The sequence below is a fragment of the Mya arenaria genome, chromosome 2 (genome assembly GCF_026914265.1).
Source record: "Mya arenaria isolate MELC-2E11 chromosome 2, ASM2691426v1".
Classification (NCBI taxonomy): domain Eukaryota; kingdom Metazoa; phylum Mollusca; class Bivalvia; order Myida; family Myidae; genus Mya; species Mya arenaria.
The window spans coordinates 29,961,150-29,981,868 of NC_069123.1; the positions used below are offsets into that span (position 1 = coordinate 29,961,150).

Below are 20,719 nucleotides of genomic sequence, written 5' to 3' on the forward strand. Positions count from 1 at the left end.
GATAGTTATCAGTAATGACAAAACGCTTTGTTTAATGCCAAAGTTAAAATTAAAACAGTAGAATATTGGCGATTAAAATGTGTCCATGAAGTCGACAACGGTATTGAAGATAACAAGAGCTGTCACAGTAAGTGACGAACGCCCCCGAAGTGCCACCTTGTTCAATTTATAATGCAATTATTAATACACGAAAAAGCGGACAGTAATGTATAAAAATGTTTTTTTCTTTGCTATGATACAAGTCCTTTGAGAGATTTTGAAACAGAATAATGTTGAGTTTTGAAGACAGTACAAACAAGACAACGTACTCAATGTTACTTTTCTTTTTGCCCTTGAACGATATTAAACAGGTCATTTTCCGTCCGATTTCAGTTGAAATAAAAGGAAAATTTACAGACTGTTATAATTATATTAAAAACATTGTTTAAAATACCTTTTACATAGTAGTAATCAGCCATCATTTTCTTTTCCAATCATACATAAGGTATATTGGGTCATCAAACATCAATATCTAACAGTTAATGGAGCTATCAGAGAGAAACTTATTTGTTGGTAGGATGCCTTAATTTCTAATATTCGTACTCAAGTAAAGAGTGATTTCTTATTAGATTTTTATATCGCATTTTCAAGCAGGCAGTCTGGATATTGTTAGTTTCACTAGAATATTAATGCGCCGAATGCTTTCTCTAATATTTGATAAATAAAAAGGACTCCTTAATAAAAATACAATTTTACAAAAATTGAATTTCAGACAATTTAATTTCTTCCCCTGAAACCTTCTATTTAGAAATTGTACTGGTTTTCAGAGAGTTAAATAAACTCTAGCAGCTACAGGGGAAAAAATGCAGGAACATACCATTTTATGAAACAAAAATACATCATCGTTTTTTTTTTTAATGAAACATTATCACATGGTTACAAAGTGAACTGAAAAAAGAGAATCGTTCTGCATTCACACAATAAACAGTTACTACCTAAATTAACAGCCAGCTTAGTGTAAATTTCGCTAAATGGGTCAATACAACCAAAACTTCAACCATTGATTAAATTTGTACAAAATGTGGAGAAATAAATGTGATACATAGGCTAGAAAACAACAACGAAGGGAAATAAGTCTGCTAGTAACACAACTTAGTTATTCACGATTGTTCCCCTTACACTTTAAAAATATTCATGTACATTTTTTTTGTCTTATATTTCAAATAAAATTATTAAACATGTGTATGTTACAAATAAACAACTTATTTTTCAACTTGAAACAACCTTTAAATAAATTACCATACTTTAATCAGATAAATTATCGAACAGGACAATTCATGCATCCACACAAAAAGAAAGAAATGCAATACAGCTGAACAAATACAAATCTCTAATGGTTTTTCAGATTTTAAACATCTCTTCCATATACACACAAGAATAGGGCCCATATACAATATAATTCAAGATTATCTTTTTCAAGGCCTCAAAATTCAGTTTATTCAATACTTAGCCCCAACTTTCCTTCATAATCAATATTTCATAGATGATCATATTGTCCACTTAGGGTGGTGTTTACGTAATTTTAAGAAAATATTATGAAAAATTGTTGGCATAAAATTTTAAAACCTGTGGTCACTTATGCATTTTTGTCGCAAATGGTGATCGCCAGCGGGAACCCGGATCGTTCTAGTTAGAAATTAAAAAAAATCTTATTAAACTGACATGAAAAAATTGAAAATAAATTGTTCATAAAATCGCTTTAAGTGAAAATACCCACTAAGATTAAAACTGAATACAGGCCCTAGGTTACAACAAAATCAACTTAGGAGAGAGATTGATATACCACAGCAAGGAAATGAAACATACAATTCAAGTGGAATGGTTTGACAGCAAAGTCTAGTTAGCAAGTAACATCAAGGGCATATAACTCTGTCAAACAGCACAGGCATAATAATTCACATTGGGACGATTACACAAGCTCAGCCTGAATTTGGTAGCCGGGTAGCAATATTTTGTGGTGATGTTTGTCTTTGCTTTCTGTTTATCCAATATAAAAAAACACGTTCCTTAAAACTTTATGATAACAATATTGATCTAGAAAAATTGACGCACAAAATGGACTGTAAACGTCCTGGGTAATAACATTTGGCTCACAAGTTGTATTTTCTTCATTTACCAAAATCTGTGGAATTATTATTTTCATATGGGTTTGGACATTTTTCCTTACTAGTTCGCTTTTATATACAATTTGCAAAGAAACAATACATGAAGTACAAAAATTGACTTAATATATAAAAAAACAAATGTTTAAATTATTTGAAACACCTTCACAGTTTTGACATTTTATAAAGTATTTTCAATATGGTTTAAAAATCAAAATACAAATGAAACTTTCCAATACACAAAAAAATTGTTCATGAGCATCTTCTTTGAAGTACATCAAGTTGCATATTGGAATTGCAAAAAATAATCAAAATTTCTTCCATCTGTTGCCGTAGTAACTAACTCCTCAGTTCCAAACATGCTTCATACAGTGTTCAACCGCCTGAAAAATTAAAATGTTATTAATAAAAACATTTGATTGGCATAACAAAAATTTGTTAATACTCACTGGGATGAAAGTTCAGCATTTTGTTAAAGTTAACAACATTGTTAACCTTGTTGTTGTTAATTTTATAATATGTTATGCTCTGGAAGTTTTACAGATATGTTTATGATCCCCGGTCAATCTAACAAGGCTTGAGATATTTGTTTTAGCTTAACTTGTTTTATTCAAATTTATGAACACGTCATAAAAAGTTTTGCCTTTACTGGGACTATACACTAGATTGGCACCAAATGAAGTTTTTTTCAATAACGAATCTCAGGACAATTATTTAATCAAATTTTTTACTCATAATTGTTAAAAAAATTACCAAAATGTAAAAACTTCAGTTATTTTAAATGCATTGTAAACATTGATACCAAGTTGATGCCAGTTTTCGACAATTTTCTTTTTTTCCGCAATTTCAGCATACCGTGTATAGCCCCTTTAAATGTTAACAACAATGTTGTTAATCACATTGTTAACTTTAATAAAGTTCTAAACAATGTGGCCAATGTGTACATGCATTACAACGGACATCTACATTTACAGAATTAAAAAACACAATGGGCCAAATGTTCAAAACTTTGTTAAAGTTAACAATGTGATTAACGACATCATCGTTAACTTTTAAGCCAAAAATATTCAACAATGTGCTAATATATTCAAGTAAAACAAGAACAGCTGAAACAACAATGTTAACTTAAACAAAGTTCTGAATGATTGGCTCAGTATTTATTTTAATTTATTAAAGAAGCTTACGTGAATATGCGCTCTTAGTTGGCCATAAATCGGTCAGTCTCAGTATTATTGAAAGTAATAAAGTATCGTAATTGGGAATAATAATAAATAACTAAGAGGCAAGCTCTATTGACCATGTGCCACTTCAAACTGAATCAGGGGCCAATTTCAATAAAGATCTTACCTGAATTATTCGTAAAATTAAAATTTTCTTAGTGCCAAATTATTTTGCTTATATTTTTGAAAATTGAACGAAATCCAATATATCAAATGAACGCAAAGCTGCGGAAATAAAACAAAAATCCACTCGTTGCCTTTATGATATGGATTATGGAAGTTTAAAAGTTCAAATGTTATCTATTTTATGTGATATAAGACTGCTGACAAAATATCAGATCACAGTTTTTCAAATTTACCTTTGAAAATTGATGTTTTATAGCAAAAAGTGTTACTTACGCTTTAAAAAACCCGATTGAGATCTGTTCTACTATGAGTTATCTGACTGAATTGAAGGCACTGATGACAAAATCAGCTGATTCTGAGACAAATATTAAAATAAAAGTCAAAACTGTCAATCTGTGAGAGTGCAGCTTTAATTTACAAATGCGAAAAATGCTATCTACTGACCCCACACTTATGAGCATTCTCCTTTGATGCACACCAGTAGGATGGGCCCCAAGTGCAATTCTTCGCCCCTAAAAGGGGCTTGCTGGGGTGGAAGAACAGGGTGTGAGAGGCCTTGGATAAAGTCTCGGTCTGGACCTTCGGGCACAGAGTTATTCCCTGTGTGGGAGAAAATATTTGGAAATAAATTATTATGTATAGTAACTATTTTTACTTCTAATTTTCATCATGTTGTTTGATAGACCCAAGTTCACATTTTAACACAGGTATGCTAAACATTCACTAGACTCAATTTACTGGAGTTTTTTTTAAAAAGAATAAAGAATGTAAAATATTTAAATCCAATTTGAAGAAGTGCCAATTATTATGCGAAAAACGAAAGAAATGCTATTTAAAATATTATGTGTAAACTGATGAGACCAGACTACATACCTGGCAGACCTGAGTTTCGTTCAAGTTTTCTTCCAACAATCGCAGAATGGCTGGCACATACTGGCTCACGATATCATGACACTTGAAAATGGATGGATACAATTCATTATTAGTGCATGCACATATCTTACAATGTGTCATTAATATATGTTCACTGACACTGAATATATGTACCCATTATTTCATTGCACTTAATATGAACAGATACCCATTATTTCATTGCACTTAATATGCACATATACCCATTATATCATTTTTATTGCACTAAATATGCACAGATATCTATTATTTCATTTTCATTGCACTTAATATGCACAGATACCCATTATTTCATTTTCATTGCACTAAATATGCATAATTACCTATTATTTTATTTTCATGACACTGTATATACACTGTTTAGCCAATATAAATTAATTGCTAAATTTTCATCCATCTTTTTTTTTAATGTGGGAGGGGGATGACTTTTTATTTTTCTTAGATGACTGTTGCACTGTTGAAAATGTGTTCAAGCTCTTTATTATTGCATAAAGGACCATAAACAAGTGTTCCTAGATGAATCACAAACACAGTCATAACAATTCTCCATTCTAACATGTGAATGTTATACATTGATACTATAGGTATGAATAAGCGCCGGTACCTGACAGTACTGGACCATTACACAAATACAGTTCCTAGTCCAACATTTTTATTTAACTTTAAGTCAATAAAATTTAAGGCGCGGCAGAAAAAAACGGGGGAGGGCGGGGATGAAAACTTAGCAATGGATTTATATTCACCCTATCCATTAATTTATTTTATGTCACTAAATATACAGTTACCCGTTATTTCATTTTTATGTTATTAAATATGCACAAATATCCATTATTTTTTCATGATACTTAATATGCACAATTATAGTTCAGTTCATTTATATGGCACTGCATAAACACATTTTAAAATTATTTCAGATTAAATCACTCGATATGCATATCAAATGCAATAATATCATTATATGGTATAGACTGACATCTAAAGTCTAGCCTATTTCTTAGTTAGGTGAGACCAGGACTGGTATTCAGTATTGATCTTAATATGATGTTAGAACGATGTAGCTAACCGGATTACTTGTTATAAATAACTGACCAATAGTGGAAATGAAGTCAAAGATTTACATAAGTTGTATACAGATTATACCACCTAAGGGTATTCCAGTAAAACATATAACCCCCGGGGGAAAGGCAATTATTTAAATAGTGTATGGGTGGGTGTCGTTTTTGCTAATTTGGACCCCAAAAGGGTAAATTTGCTTCTGTAGGGGGGGGGGGGGGGGGGGGCATAATTTAAAAGTGCCTTCCCCCCAGGGGGTATATGTTTAAATGAAATAGTCCTTAAATGGAATAGTCCTAAGGATGAATAAGAAGGACGGGACTTAATTGAGTACAAGCAAATTCTCAGATGATACATATATCTAAAGGTATAAAAAAGGGAAAACTAAAAGGTTATTTTACATAATTATCAATGTTAAACATTTACTAGCATTCCATGAATGAGATTATACCTGAGCTGTGACGGTGTTAGGCAGGATATTGCACAATTGTTTTAGGTATTTCTCAACCTCGGCGTCTGTGTGGTTTTCCTTAATATACTGCTTTATTTCCCCAACCACCAGTTTGCATACTTCACACAGGTCTTCGTTTTTTACTGCAAGCAGAAATGATTTTTTATGTGCAATTCATATAATTCAAACAACATGTAACGTCTTGTAAGCTTAAATTTCACATAAGCTGATATTAGTGATAGCTTAGTTTAAACATTATATATGTTACAATGATTGTGAAGAAAGTTATGATAACTTATACTTAGTCACTCTTGTTGGCACTATTTTGCGCAAAAGTGGTCTTGTGATGTTGGGGAACCCGGAGTACCCGGATAAACCCAAACTCACATTCGCCCAGACAAGGATTTGAACCTGAGTCACCCTGGTGAGAAGTGAGTGCACTAACCACTGTGCTAATCAGACAACCTACACATACCGGTAGCTTAAAGAATAACGCTCAAATCGGTTTCCTGGGAAGAACCAGTACTGGCATCAATTTTGAGAGGCCATGACAGTGTCCCTAGTGGAGTTTGAACCAAAGACCTCTTGAGTCAGGGCAAGAGCCCTGTTTCAATAAAGATGGTAAGGCTTTATGTCGTAAATTTCCAGGCATAACCTGGTAAGGACATTTATAACATAGATTTGTACTGTTCAATCCCAGCTATGTTTTATTTCTACCAATGTTGTTTCTTTATAAAAGATAATTACCCTATAAAAGTAAAAAAAAGCTTTATTTTATTTACATGCAAAAATGTCCTATGAAATTCATTAATATTTTTATATATTACAATAACACTTGCTTAAAAGTACAGTTTACCTTTTGGTGCGTCTTTGATAATCTGCACTTTAGCAGCGAAATTTCCAATCAGATCCCCAGAACATAGAGTAAGTTTCGTGCAAATTTCTTTCGGATCCAGTTCTTGCACTAGGAACTGTATCACCAGCTTGCCGTACTGTTTCACAAAGTCTGTGCATTCAGCGGACAGGGTGTCTGGCATAAGGCTACAAACCTTGTCCAGGGCCTCTTCAATGGCAACCTGTGTAATACAGAGAAGTTTACAATTAGGTTCTTAGTTCTGCTGACTGCAAATTAACAAGTGGCAGGTATGAAAATAAATGACCCTACATTACGAGTGTGTAAAAATCGGTATCTATGAAGCTATCGATAATGCATGAATATCCGTATCTATGAACCTATCGATAATGCTTGAATATCCCTATCTATGAACCTATCATTAATGCGTGAATATCCTTATCAATGAACCTTTCGATAATGCCTGAATATCCGTATCTATGAACCTGTAGATAATGTGTGAATATCCTGATCTATGAACCTTTCGATAATGCGTGAATATCTGTGTCTATGAACCTACCGATAATGCGTGAATATCTGTATCTATGAAGCTATGGATCGAGAAGAAAATGTGTTACAATGAAGTAAATGTTAATATAAAGCATAGCTTGTTTATGTAACAAATTTGATAGGCACAGATTTTTTTACGATTAAAAAATATTTAATTTAATTATTATATGAAATATTTTTTCTCTAACATGCAACAATCATATGCATTTTTTCTCATCATTTATTTGAACTTGAAGATACTTAGTCTTCAAAATAACTCCATCAAGGGTATGTAGACATTATATCACGACCCGGCAGCCGGGAAATTGATCAAAATCCCTGGGGGTCGGGATGGATCACTTTTACTAATAAAACGTGCTATAAAAAACATGCAGAATAGTCTTTACCCCAGACGGCAGTTAAAGTTTTTGCAAACTGACAATAATGGAGGTCTATACCTCAACTTCCAAAAACAGGGGAAATAAAAAATAATATTCTTTTTTCATGGGTATCAAAATCGATCAATATTCATAATTTTTCTTAAGGCATAGAAAAAGGGGTTATAGTTTTGTGCAAGCACACTAATACTGGTAGTTTTATGTGTGAGACAAACTCTGAATACACTGAGCAATATTGAAAATTCAGTTTTTGGATCCATATTCAACAGTTAAAATCATTCAATATTGAACAAAACACATCCAGATATAAAAAAAGCATCAATTCCCTACCACACTTCTGTTCCCTTTCAGCATACCATCTAACTCCCTCATGACAAATTCACACAGCACACAGATTGGCCCTGCAGCCACGACATCTAAAATGAATGCAGATAATTTTAGTTGATACTTATTTCTTTTATCTCTATTGTAAGCAGAATGATATCTTACAGAATCACACTTAAGCGCATTTCCTGGCCCCAATGTAACAAAAATACTCAAGTGAAACTTATTTTATCACATAAAAGCATAGTATGATTCAAAATCTTGTATGTTTTAACTATTCTAAAACCATGTTTCCTCATAGAACAGGTTGATAAAAACTCTTGTCAATTTTTTGAAGACAACTTTGTCTACAGTAGAGCAAAAAAGTCACTTTTTAAAAATTACCATACAAAAGCAGAATGTGATTCAAAATCTTGCATTTTTGAAATTGAATTTTCTCATTTTAACTTTTAAAAGTTTAAGCTTAGCTACTCATCCATAACAATAAAGATACCAAACTCCACACAGTGATCACTTCCCTTTGCCATTCACTGCTGTCCACAAATCACATGATGATTATCAGTCATGTGACATCATTCAAAACCTCAAAATGTTCTTTCATTCGAATTTGTTTTATTTTAGTCTTTAAAATTTATGTTATTAAATGGAACCTTAATAAAGTATTGCATAAATATGTGTAAACACTCTTCCCCTTTTTCCAAAAAATCTTTACAAAGCTGAATGAAAATAAAAATAAAATAAAACACCCAGCTATTTTAGTACATAGTGGGCTCATCTAGGGAGATCACTGCACAGGAGATTACAAAGATACATACCTTTTACAACTACCTCTTTGGTCGCACACAGTCCGATACTGGCACAGATTTGTTTAGGATCAATCTCTTGGATAAGGAGCTGAATGATCTGTGCAGCATACTGGTTCACAAAGTTGTTGCATTCCTGAGCAATTGTGTCCGGCAGCAGCGAACAGACTTTAGCCAGAGCAGATTTTATGGCAGCCTGTGAGAAGACAAAATAGACTGTATGTCAAGTCAATTTAAGTAAGAAAATCTTTAACACTTCAGTACATCATCACAACTTCAAGCTCTTACAACATTTTTAAATGAATGTCAAGCATTCTAAGAACACAAAGCATATGTTCACGTTGTCTAGTCACTGACATGGGCAAAGCAATATACCCCTGCTTCTTTGAGGGGGATTAAACAACAAATGCTCCAGACACAAATAAAAAAAAGAGGTCCATGAGGGGGATTAAACAACAAATGCTCCAGACACAAATAAAAAAAAGAGGTCCATGAGGGTCTATGCTCTACTGGCATGACTTGTTGTATTTTTCATCCAGGGCATGTACATATGGGTAATAGGCAACATTACTGATAGTTAACTTGGAACGTTTTCTGTTAGTTCATGGGCACAGCCATTGAAGACGTGATACATCGATGATGCAATGTGAATTTGGCGATTTATATAAATTACCTTGTAAATAAACGGTAACTTCTGCGAATAAACCAGAATTAGCAGAAAACACCTCATAACTAAAGATTGCTTTTTTGAACAAGCTCTTGTTGCCCCCGTTGTGTGGGTCGTAGGTGGGAAATAATCTATGATGGAAATAAAACTTTCACTGTTAGACTGAAGACAAACCAACATAGGGATCGTCTACTGGTCTTGACCAACCTGCATACAAAGTATGACGTTCCTGGGTCCAAGTGGAAGGGAGAAATATAATTCTTGAAATGGTGTAACTGATACAGAGGATTCTCAGAGTTTGCTGAAGTTACATGGAACTTGATGATTTCATTATGCATTTGTCAAAATTGCTGACACTGCACTGATTTTTACTGATATTGGCACAATAAACCCAAATATGTTTCTGAATTGTTGAATTATGAGACATTTTACTGTTTGAGTAAAACTGTAGACTATCTTTGACATTTAACAGTGTTAAGCTTGTGCAAGCATTAGCAACCATTGGACAATAAATTGAAGCTCTATTGAATAAAGAAATGTTGCCAATTTTAAGGGCCATTATTCAGTCATGCATGGGCAGATCTTGCTGGTTCCGAAAGGAACAGAGCTCCAATGGATATCTAACTACTGCATAAGTTTGATTGAGATAAAATCAAAATTGAAGACTAATCATGTATACAAGTTATTATTAACAGACTCATGGACAATATGAACCAATGCATTAGCTCTTTGCCAAGCTAAAAACCAGGAATAAAGCTATGACAACATGTATACCTCAGACTTATTTCCCTTGAGAAGGTTGTCAATTTCTTTGAGGACAAACTCGCACAGCACACACTCTGGCCCTCCCTTCACAGGACGCTCTGTGGAAAAATATAGCAGAAAGGATATAATAATTTGCTGAACTTTATTCTGAGTGGATGGCTGAAATCCAGCTATTTTTGTACAAAGTGGGCATAGATCTTATCTGGTCCCAATGTCATGAAACATCTTGAGTCTCTTATAACATGATCAAGCTTAGCACACTTTTCATGTTCTGGTATTATTTGTGTAATATTTTCATTTTAAAGAGTTCCAAGACTTTAAAAGGAATATGTCTTTATGATAATCATGAAAAACTATCATTCTGTAAAAACAAATTTAAGTACATCTTTCGGCGTAATGAGATAAGGTGCTTAACTTTTTACGCTTTTGATTTTTCCAAAATTTTGAGCCTGCTCATCAAGGGAGATCACTGCACAGTAGATTACAAAGATACACACCTTTTAAAACTACCTCCTTGGTCGCACACAGTCCGATACTGGTACAGATTGTTTTCGGGTCAATCTCGTGGATCAGGAGATCAATGATCTGTGCAGCATATTGGTTAACAAAGGTGTCACATTCCTCAGCAATTGTTTCCGGCATCAACGAACAGACTTTAGCCAGAGCAGATTTTATGGCAGCCTGTGAGGAGACAAAATAAATTGTGAGTCAAGTTAATTTAGGTAGGAAATTGTTGAACATTGTAGTACACCATCACAACTAATGCTTATACATGTACAACATTCTTAAATGAATGTCAATGTCAATGTTTCTAAGAACATTATGCATTGTGTATTTATTATTATTAGGATTTGCAAAAGATGTTTATGCAGAGTACAGCAGCTTTCAAGATGCAGGATTCAGGATCATTATATGTTACTGTAATTGGTAAGCCTTCTCAATACTTTCCCTAAATAAATAGGGGTCATGTGCTTGTCATGACAACCTCCCTTCCAAGTTTAAAGACCTTAGGCCCTAGCATCCTCTAATTATCCATTGGAAAAGGAGGAATGACCGACATGAGTAAAGCAATAAACCGCTTCTACAGCAGGGGGTAAACTAAACAAATAAGACAAGACAAGAAGTCAAAGAAAACAAGAAAGAAAGCTTTGACAAGATGACTACCTCGGACATATTTCCCTTGAGGAGGTTGTCAATTTCTTTGAGGACAAACTCACACAGCATACACTCTGGCCCCGCCTTCAAAGGACGTTCTGTGGAGAAATATAGCAGAGAGGAAATAATTTATGCTGAACCTTTTTCTGAATGAATGGGTAAACATGTGAATTTGAAGACATTGTCTTCAAACATGGACCAGCTTATGTAAAGATTTCTTTTGTCAGTATAAATTATCCAGTAACCAAATACTTTCTCTAATTTATATTATTTCAATCTTTCTTAAATATAAAATGCAAAATAAAATTTGATTATCGATTATGATATTTGGCCAAATGGAGATTAAGCAATCATCTGTAGCTTAATGCCTACCCTGTGGATCCTTCACCAGTTTCACATGAACAGGTTTGGGCAGCTGTTTCATGCTTGCCACACTAGCTTGGGCGCAGAGCCGGAGACTTTTACAGATGGCGTCTGGGCTCTCACTGAGCAGGATGTAGTCAATGATAAGCTGGGTGTACTGATCTACAAGCTTGGAGCACTCCCCACTGATGGCAGACGGCATTCGGGAACAGACTTCCTTCAGCACTTCTTTGATGTGCTCCTGGGGATGGAAAAAGATGATAGATATTACAAAACAAGAGGACCGCGGAATGAACACCAATGCTCGTCTGTTGTTTTCTGTGGAAAAGGGGCATAACTCAACAAGATTTAAAGCAAAAGCCTTGATTTTGTGAGAATATTATTTCTGTCATAATGTATACCAAGATTTATTTTAATATTTTGAACAGTGTGATTTATGGCCAATGTTGCCAATGCTGATCTGTTGTTTCTCTAAGTCTAAGGGGGCGTAACTCAACAATTTCTAAAGCCAAAGTAATAGGCCTTGCTTCATATGTGCATATTGTTACTGGCAACATGCGTATCAAGTTTTATTTGATGTCTTGAACAGTATTTTGAGTTATGGCTAACGTTAAAGTTTGGACGACAATGAAGACACCAAGGATAACCAAATACCTTGATTTATTTTCTTTAAAAACCAACAACAGGGGAGCTAAAATATTTGCAGGAAAAAAACGACCCTTTATCAGTGCAAAACTATTGCAATAGTGTAACTTAAATACTTCGGATCTAACCAAGGCGTATCTTTTTTCTCAGTGAAGGGGAAAACTCAACAGTATTCTAGCCAGAGAAAATAGAACTTGCTGAACATTGGCATACTTTAAATGTGAACATGTGTACAAAGTTTCATAATAATATCTTAAGTTTGCTCCACTAAATAAAACCAAAACCATGACAATTTCAATTTCTTATCTTTGAAAAAAGATATATATGAGCTTTTTCATGATGCACAGAAATTTAAAATGACCCGAAATTGACGCAGATTTTTAGTAAGCGTAAACCTTGACCCAGGGGAATTTCACTACAATATCTATGAATGAAGAGATTTTCCAGAAAACAGTTTTTTTACCTTTTTTAAACTAATTTTACGAGTACATTTTTAAGATTTTTTTTTTATAATGGAGAAAAGAAGCAAATTTTTACCTCAGTCTTGTTTTCTTGGAGCTGACTATCCAAGTATTTCATCACTTCCTGGCATGCCTCGCACTCAATAGCATTGGCTGTCGGAAATATAAAAATCATGACTACATACTCTTGGTCCCAATTTCTCGTGAAAAATTCAAGCATAACAAACTCCAGGCCCAAATATCACGAATATACTTAAGTCAAATCTCAATCTCAACTCATTTTTCCACATTACAGTATATTATTAAAAATTACTAATATTTTACTTATTTTAAAACAAGAGCTGTCACAGAGACAGCGCGCTCGACTATTCCGCCACTTTTCAGTGTAAGTATTGAAAAGTTTTGGCGAAACATGCATGGATCACTGTTAGATTGGATTTCAATGCAATACATGATGTGCTGAGATATTAACCTTAATGTGGTTACATGGAAAATTTTAACCAGAATTTTTAAGTCTGATAAATAAAGGGCCATTATTTGCAAAATACAGTTATCTAACTTGGTTATTCAATTACGTTGGGTGGTTGAATACCATTGTATAAAGTCTCAATGCAATACATCAAGTAGTTGCTGAGATATTATCCTATGTGTGCTAACATGCAAGACCTTAACCAGAATTTCTAAGTCGCAAAATAAAGGGGCAAAATTTATATAATATGAAAGATAGAGTTATCTTATTTGATTAAAGAAGAAGGTTAAATGGTTGGGAGCCCGTGTGAAAAGTCTCAATGCAATACATGATGTATTCGCTGAGGTATTGACTTAAATGTGGTTACATGCAAAACTTTAACCAAAATTTCTATGTCGAATAAAAAAGGGGCCATTATTTGAATTTAATGCAAACTAGAGTTATCTAATTTGGTTAATTAAGTAGGTTGGATGGTTGAGTACCATTGTATAAAGTCTCAATGCAATACATCAAGTAGTTGCTGAGATATTAACCTATGTGTGCTTACATGCAAAACCTTAACCAGAATTTCTAAGTCGAATAATAAAGGGCAATTTTTTGCATTAAATGCAAAGAAGAGTTATCTAACTTGGTTAATTAAGTAGGTTGGATGGTTGAGTACCATTGTATTGAGTCTCAATGCAATACCTCAAGTAGTTGCTGAGATATTAACCTATGTGTGCTTGCACGCAAAACCTTAACCAGAATTTCCAAGTCAACTAATAAAGGGCAATTATTTGCATTAAATGCAAAGAAGAGTTATCTGACTTGGTTAATTAAGTAGGTTGGATGGTTGAGTACCATTGTATCAAGTCTCAATGCAATACCTAAAGTAGTTGGTGAGATATTAACCTATGTGTGCTTGCACGCAAAACCTTAACCATGGTGTGACGCCAACGCCGATGCTTTGGTGAGTAGTATAGCTCTCCATATTCTTCGAATAGTCGAGCTAAAAACACATTCTCACATGCATTATGTTGATTAACATGATTGCTCAATATTTTATTTTTTTCTACGGCACAAAATGTACTTGAGTAAAACTCAGAATAATAAATTGGACTCAAGTACAATTTTTACTCTCAATTTTTGTTTTCTATAAACTATTGACAATTTCTTTTATCAACATAATGAATGAGAGAATGGGATTTCAGAAAAGAGTAGAACATTTACAATTTTGAATCATATGATGCTGTAATTTGATAAAAAGAGTTGAGACTGAGATTGAGATTTGACTTGAGAATTTTGGTGATATTGGGGCCTGGTCAACAATTTCTTATACTGACCAACATTCCTATGATGTTTCATGTATGTAGGTGCAATACTTTTGGAGAGACATAGGACACAATATTTAATGTCACCTGATGTGACGAAATGAAACATTTCATACACAATTAACATATAGTCCCAGATATGACTTAAATTATTCATGATTGTGAAAATTTGAAAAAGATAGATTCAATTTTTGTACATTCAAGAAGACAGGATCCAATTAGTGTACATTCAAGAAGACAGGATCCAATTCTTGTACATTCAAGAAGACAGGATCCAATTAGTGTACATTCAATAAGACAGGATCCAATTAGTGTACATTCAAGAAGACAGGATCCAATTCTTGTACATTCAAGAAGACAGGATCCAATTAGTGTACATTCAAGAAGACAAGATCCAATTCTTGTACATTCAAGAAGACAGGATCCAATAAGTGTACATTCAAGAAGACAGGATCCAATTAGTGTACATTCAAGAAGACAGGATCCAATTAGTGTACATTCAAGAAGACAGGATCCAATTAGTGTACATTCAAGAAGACAGGATCCAATTCTTGTACATTCAAGAAGACAGGATCCAATTTTTGAACATTCAAGAAGACAGGACCTAATTCTTAAACATTCATGAAGACAGGATCCAATTCTTGTACATTCAAGAAGACAGGACCTAATTAGTGTACATTCAAGAAGGCAGGATCCAATTAGTGTACATTCAAGAAGAAAGGATCCAATTCTTGTACATTCAAGAAGACAGGATCCAATATTTTGAACATTCAAGAAGACAGGATCCAATTCTTAAACATTCATGAAGACAGGATCCAATTCTTGTACATTCAAGAAGACAGGATCCAATTGTTGTACATTCATGAAGACAGGACCTAATTCTTAAACATTCAAGAAGACAGGATCCAATTCTTGTACATTCAAGAAGACAGAGATCCAATTCTTGTATATTCAAGAAGACAGGATCCAATTATTGTTCATGTGTATTGTGAACATTGAATTTTTTAAACACACTACCTTGTACATTATTCTCAGTTTCTTTTCCAACTGATGGCAACATGAGAGGTAGAGTGTCCATAGGTTTCATCAAGGGGGAGATAACTACATCGGTCCCAAGGCTTGACGATGTAAGGGCAGGACAAAGGCCAATTTCCTGACAAATCGTGTTGATGTCGATGTCCTTAACCAGCATATCAATAACCTGAATATTTCATAATTATAGGTTTTTTTTTAATTGACTTATTTTACAATGATTGTTAAAGTTGTTATTATAACACTATGGGCCAACTGTTGAGAACTTTGTTAAAGTTAACAACTTTTTTTACTTCATCGTTGTTAACTTTCAAACCTTTACTGCTCTGGAAGTTTAATGGACACACTTGTGATCTGCAGTACTTTAAACAAGTTATGTGCCAATTCTTTCAGCTGTACTTGTTTTATTAAAATATATGAGCCCATCGTCAAATATTTCATGTTTAAATGTTAACAAAGATGTCGTTATTCACCTTGTTAACTCTAATAAAGTTCTGAACAATCGGCCCAACATTAATCATTCTAATTGGCATGATGACACACAAGAGTGTCGTCTAATGCTGTGGGTAATACCGGAGTACATGGAGAATACCCACTTCTTCAGCTTGGTAATTACAAAACGAACTCAATTACGCCCAAGCCAGGTATCGAATCTAGGACACCATGGCGAGAAACAATTTTGCTAGCCAGGTAACCATAGGTTTATTGAAGGAACCATTTTTGTCAGCACTTTTTGCTAGTACTTAGAAGCTTTAAAGCTGCACTTTTGCAGATTTACCGTTTTGACAAAAAAAATAATCTTGAAATGAGCCAATTTCTGCGTATATATCGGCAGACCAGTGATATAAGACTGCTGACAAAAGATCAAATCGCAGATTTTCATATTTTCATTCCAAAATTAATGTTTAATGGCTAAAAGCGTTAGTAACGGTTTAAGAAAAATGCACGAAACATCAATTTTTGAACTTAAATATGAAAATCTTTGATCTGATTTTTTGTCAGCAGTCTTATATCACTAGTTCCCATGCATTTTCACATAAATTGGCTCGTTCCAAGACAAAAAAAAATGAAAAAAGTTGTGAAAACGTTCAATTTGTGAGAGTGCATAAAAGGGCTTATTCAACTCTTTACTTATTTTTGTATTTCTTGATATAAACAAATGAATTCACCACAGCGGATAAAGCCCCCTTAACACAAACAAGAGGCCCAAAAGGGCCTATGCTCTACTGGCTGGGTTTGTGTGGTCAACATCACTCTTTTCGAAAAGAACCAACCTCTTATGGATATCTGAATACTGTACAAGTTTCATCGAGATACACTAAAAACTGAAGACAGTATTATGTTTGCAAGCATTTTTTACACAATAGCATTTTTTTATACTATCAAGCCCATTATCTAATCTTTTCAAGGCCCATAATCTAGGAATGCATGGGCAGATCTAGCTGGTTTTCGAAAGGAACCAAGCTCTTATGGATATCCAAATACTGTACAAGTTTCATCGAGATACAATCAAAACTGAAGACTGTTTCGTGTTTACAAGCAATTGTTTACACAATAGCATTTTTTATACTACCAAGGCCCATAATCTAGGCATGCATGGGCGGATCTGGATGGTTTTTTAAAGGAACCAAGCTCTAATGGATATCTAGATACTGTAAAAGTTTCATCGAGATACAATCAAAACTGAAGACTGTATTGTGTTAACAAGCAATTGTTTACACAATAGCATTTTTTATACTACCAAAGCCCATAATCTAGGCATGCATGGGCGGATCTGGCTGGTTTTTGAATGGAACCAAGCTCTAATGGATATCTAGATACTGTACAAGTTTCATCGAGATACAATCAAAACTGAAGGCTGTATCATGTTAACAAGCAATTGTTTACACAATAGCATTTTTTATACTACCAAGGCCCATAATTTAGGCATGCATGTGCGGATCTGGCTGGTTTTTTGGAAAGGAACCAAGCTCTAATGGATATGTAGATACTGTACAAGTTTCATCGAGATACAATTAAAACTGAAGGCTGTATCGTGTTAACAAGGAATTGTTTACAGACGCACGGACGCACATACTACGTACACATTACCATCGCATAAGCTCTTCCGGCCTTTGGCCAGTAGAGCTAAACAAGAGGGCCAAATGGCCCTGAATCGCTCACCTGTCATATATTGCACATTGGTTTGATAAGAAATCTGGATGGTTCAAAGTAGTTAAGGTTTTTTAGAAGTCTGGGTCATTTTTTACCCCAATGCCAAAGTTTGGACAATAAAGGTAGAGGTCCACTTAATGATGTATTATGCCAAATAGCTCTAGTCCTTGTGAATTCGGAGAGAATTTTTTTTAATGCTTCTATTATATACAAATATTGAAAACCTAAGCCTATGAACATGGGGCATGACCAATTTTGACCCCAGGGCTAAAGTTTGAACAATCTTAATAGTGGTCCAATAAACGATGCTTCATACCAAATATCTAAGGCCTTCGCCTTTTGGTTTCGGAGAAGAAGATTTTTTAAGTTTTCATCATATACATATATAAGGAAACCCATGACCGCCCGGGTGGGGCCATTATTTGACACCAGGGCCAAAGATTGAACAATATTGGTACAAGTCAACTAGACGATATATCATGCCAAATATCTAAGCTCCATACATGCCATATTTTCTGGAGACCATTCAGGGGGATTTGTTCAAAAGGCTAAAATTGTGACCTCTATTGTGTTCACAAGGTTTTTCTACTAATTGACCTATTGACCTAGTTATTGACGGTAAATGAACCAATATCGAACTTGACCTAGATTTTATAGAGATGATCATTCTGACCAAGTTACATTTAGATTAGGCTTAAGTTGTGACCTCTATTGTGTTCACAAGGTTTTTATACTAATTGACCTAGTGACCTAGTTATTGACCGCGAATGACCCAATATCGAACTTGACCTATATTTTTCTAGAGATGATCATTCTGACCAAGTTGAATTGAGTTAAGCCTAAAATTGTGACCTCTATTGTGTTCACAAGGTTTTTCTACTAATTGACCTAGTGACCTAGTTTTTGACCTGGGTTGACCCAATATGGAACTTGACCTAGCTTATGTTAAGATGATCATTCTGACCAAGTTTCATTAAGATAAGGCTAAAATTGTGACCTCTATTTTGTTCACAAGGTTTTTCTAATAATTGACCTAGTGACCTAGTTATTGACTGCGTATGACCTAATATCGAACTTGACCCAGATTTTATAGAGATGATCATTCTGACCAAGTTGCATTAAGATTAGCCTAAAATTGTGACCTCTATTGTGTTCACAAGATTTTTCTACTAATTGACCTAGTGACCTAGTTATTGACCGCGGATAACCCAATATCGAACTTGACCTAGATTTTATAGAGATGATCATTCTGACCAAGTTGCATTGAGATTAGGCTAAAATTGTGACCTCTATTGTGTTCACAAGGTTTTTGTACTAATTGACCTAGTGACCTAGTTATTGACCGTGAATGACCCAATATCAAACTTGACCTACATTTTACAGCGATGATCATTCTGACCAATTTGCATTGAGATTAGGCTAAAATTGTGACCTCTATTGTGTTCACAAGGTTTTTCTACTAATTGACCTAGTGACCTAGTTATTGACCGCGGATGACCCAATATCGAACTTGACCTAGATTTTATAGAGATGATCATTCTGACCAAGTTGCATTGAGATTAGGCTAAAATTGTGACCTCTAATGTGTTCACAAGGTATTTCTACTAATTGACCTACTGACCTAGTTTTTGACCCCAGATGACCCAATATCGAACTTGACCTAGATTTCATAGAGATGATCAGTCTGACCAAGTTTCATAAAGATTAGGTCAAAATTGTGACCTCTGTTGTGTTCACAAGGTTTTTCTAATAATTGACCTAGTGACCTAGTTATTGACTGCGGATGACCCAATATCGAACTTGACCTAGATTTTATAGAGATGATTATTCTGACCAACTTGCATTGAGATTAGGCTAAAATTGTGACCTCTATTGTGTTCACAAGGTTTTTGTACTAATTGACCTAGTGACCTAGTTGTTGACCGCGGATGACCCAATATCGAACTTGACCTACATTTTATAGAGATGATCATTCTGACCAAGTTGCATTGAGATTAGGCTAAAATTGTGACCTCTATTGTGTTCACAAGGTTTTTCTACTAATTGACCTAGTGACCTAATTATTGACCGCGGATGACCCAATATCGAACTCGACCTAGATTTTATAGAGATGACCATTCTGACCAAGTTGCATTGAGATTAGGCTAAAATTGTGACCTCTATTGTGTTCACAAGGTTTTTCTACTAATTGACCTAGTGACCTAATTATTGACCGCGGATGACCCAATATCGAACTTGACCTAGATTTTATAGAGATGACCATTCTGACCAAGTTGCATTGAGATTAGGCTAAAATTGTGACCTCTATTGTGTTCACAAGGTTTTTCTACTAATTGACCTAGTGACCTAGTTTTTGACCCCAGATGACCCAATATCGAACTTGACCTAGATTTTATAGAGATGATCAGTCTGACCAAGTTTCATAAAGATTAGGTCAAAATTGTGACCTCTATTGTGTTCACAAGCAATTGTGAACGGACGGACGGATGACGGACGAAGAGTGATCACAAAAGCTCACCTTGTCACTACGTGACAGGTGAGCTAATAAAAACCATGGGCAATATCAAATTCTATATTATCTCACTTATTAAAGCTACATTCTCACAGATTGTTAGTAATGACACATTTGAAATTATTAATGTGTCTCAGAATTGGCTGATTTAGGCATAAATGCCTTCAATTCAGTCATATAAGATAGTTTACAATAGAACAGATCTCAATTGTTTAGTTAACTGCCGAAAATTTCATTTTTCTTAAAGCGTTGGTAACACTTTCAGCCATAAAACATTAATTTTCAAATACAAATATGATAAACAGCGATCTGATCTTCTGTCCGCAGTCTTATATCAATGGATTCCAGAAATTTATACACAAATTGGCTCATTAAAA

The 20,719-nt window shown here is 34.4% G+C and overlaps 1 protein-coding gene across 1 annotated transcript in view; it reads right to left on the reverse strand.

Moving 5' to 3' along the window:
- Positions 1 to 880: 880 nt before the first annotated feature.
- The window catches only part of LOC128208756 (uncharacterized), a 58,341-nt gene continuing 38,502 nt past the window's right edge, over positions 881 to 20,719 (reverse strand). The window contains exons 21-33 of the mRNA XM_052912318.1: positions 15,662 to 15,845; positions 12,942 to 13,018; positions 11,769 to 12,000; positions 11,406 to 11,494; positions 10,739 to 10,922; positions 10,251 to 10,339; positions 8,822 to 9,005; positions 8,013 to 8,098; positions 6,760 to 6,979; positions 5,904 to 6,046; positions 4,361 to 4,441; positions 3,932 to 4,087; positions 881 to 2,524 (exon numbers count right to left, since the gene is read on the reverse strand). Coding sequence (XP_052768278.1) covers positions 2,489 to 2,524; positions 3,932 to 4,087; positions 4,361 to 4,441; positions 5,904 to 6,046; positions 6,760 to 6,979; positions 8,013 to 8,098; positions 8,822 to 9,005; positions 10,251 to 10,339; positions 10,739 to 10,922; positions 11,406 to 11,494; positions 11,769 to 12,000; positions 12,942 to 13,018; positions 15,662 to 15,845 — 1,761 coding nt within the window. The 3' untranslated portion in view covers positions 881 to 2,488. The remainder of the gene's footprint in view (positions 2,525 to 3,931; positions 4,088 to 4,360; positions 4,442 to 5,903; positions 6,047 to 6,759; positions 6,980 to 8,012; positions 8,099 to 8,821; positions 9,006 to 10,250; positions 10,340 to 10,738; positions 10,923 to 11,405; positions 11,495 to 11,768; positions 12,001 to 12,941; positions 13,019 to 15,661; positions 15,846 to 20,719) is intronic.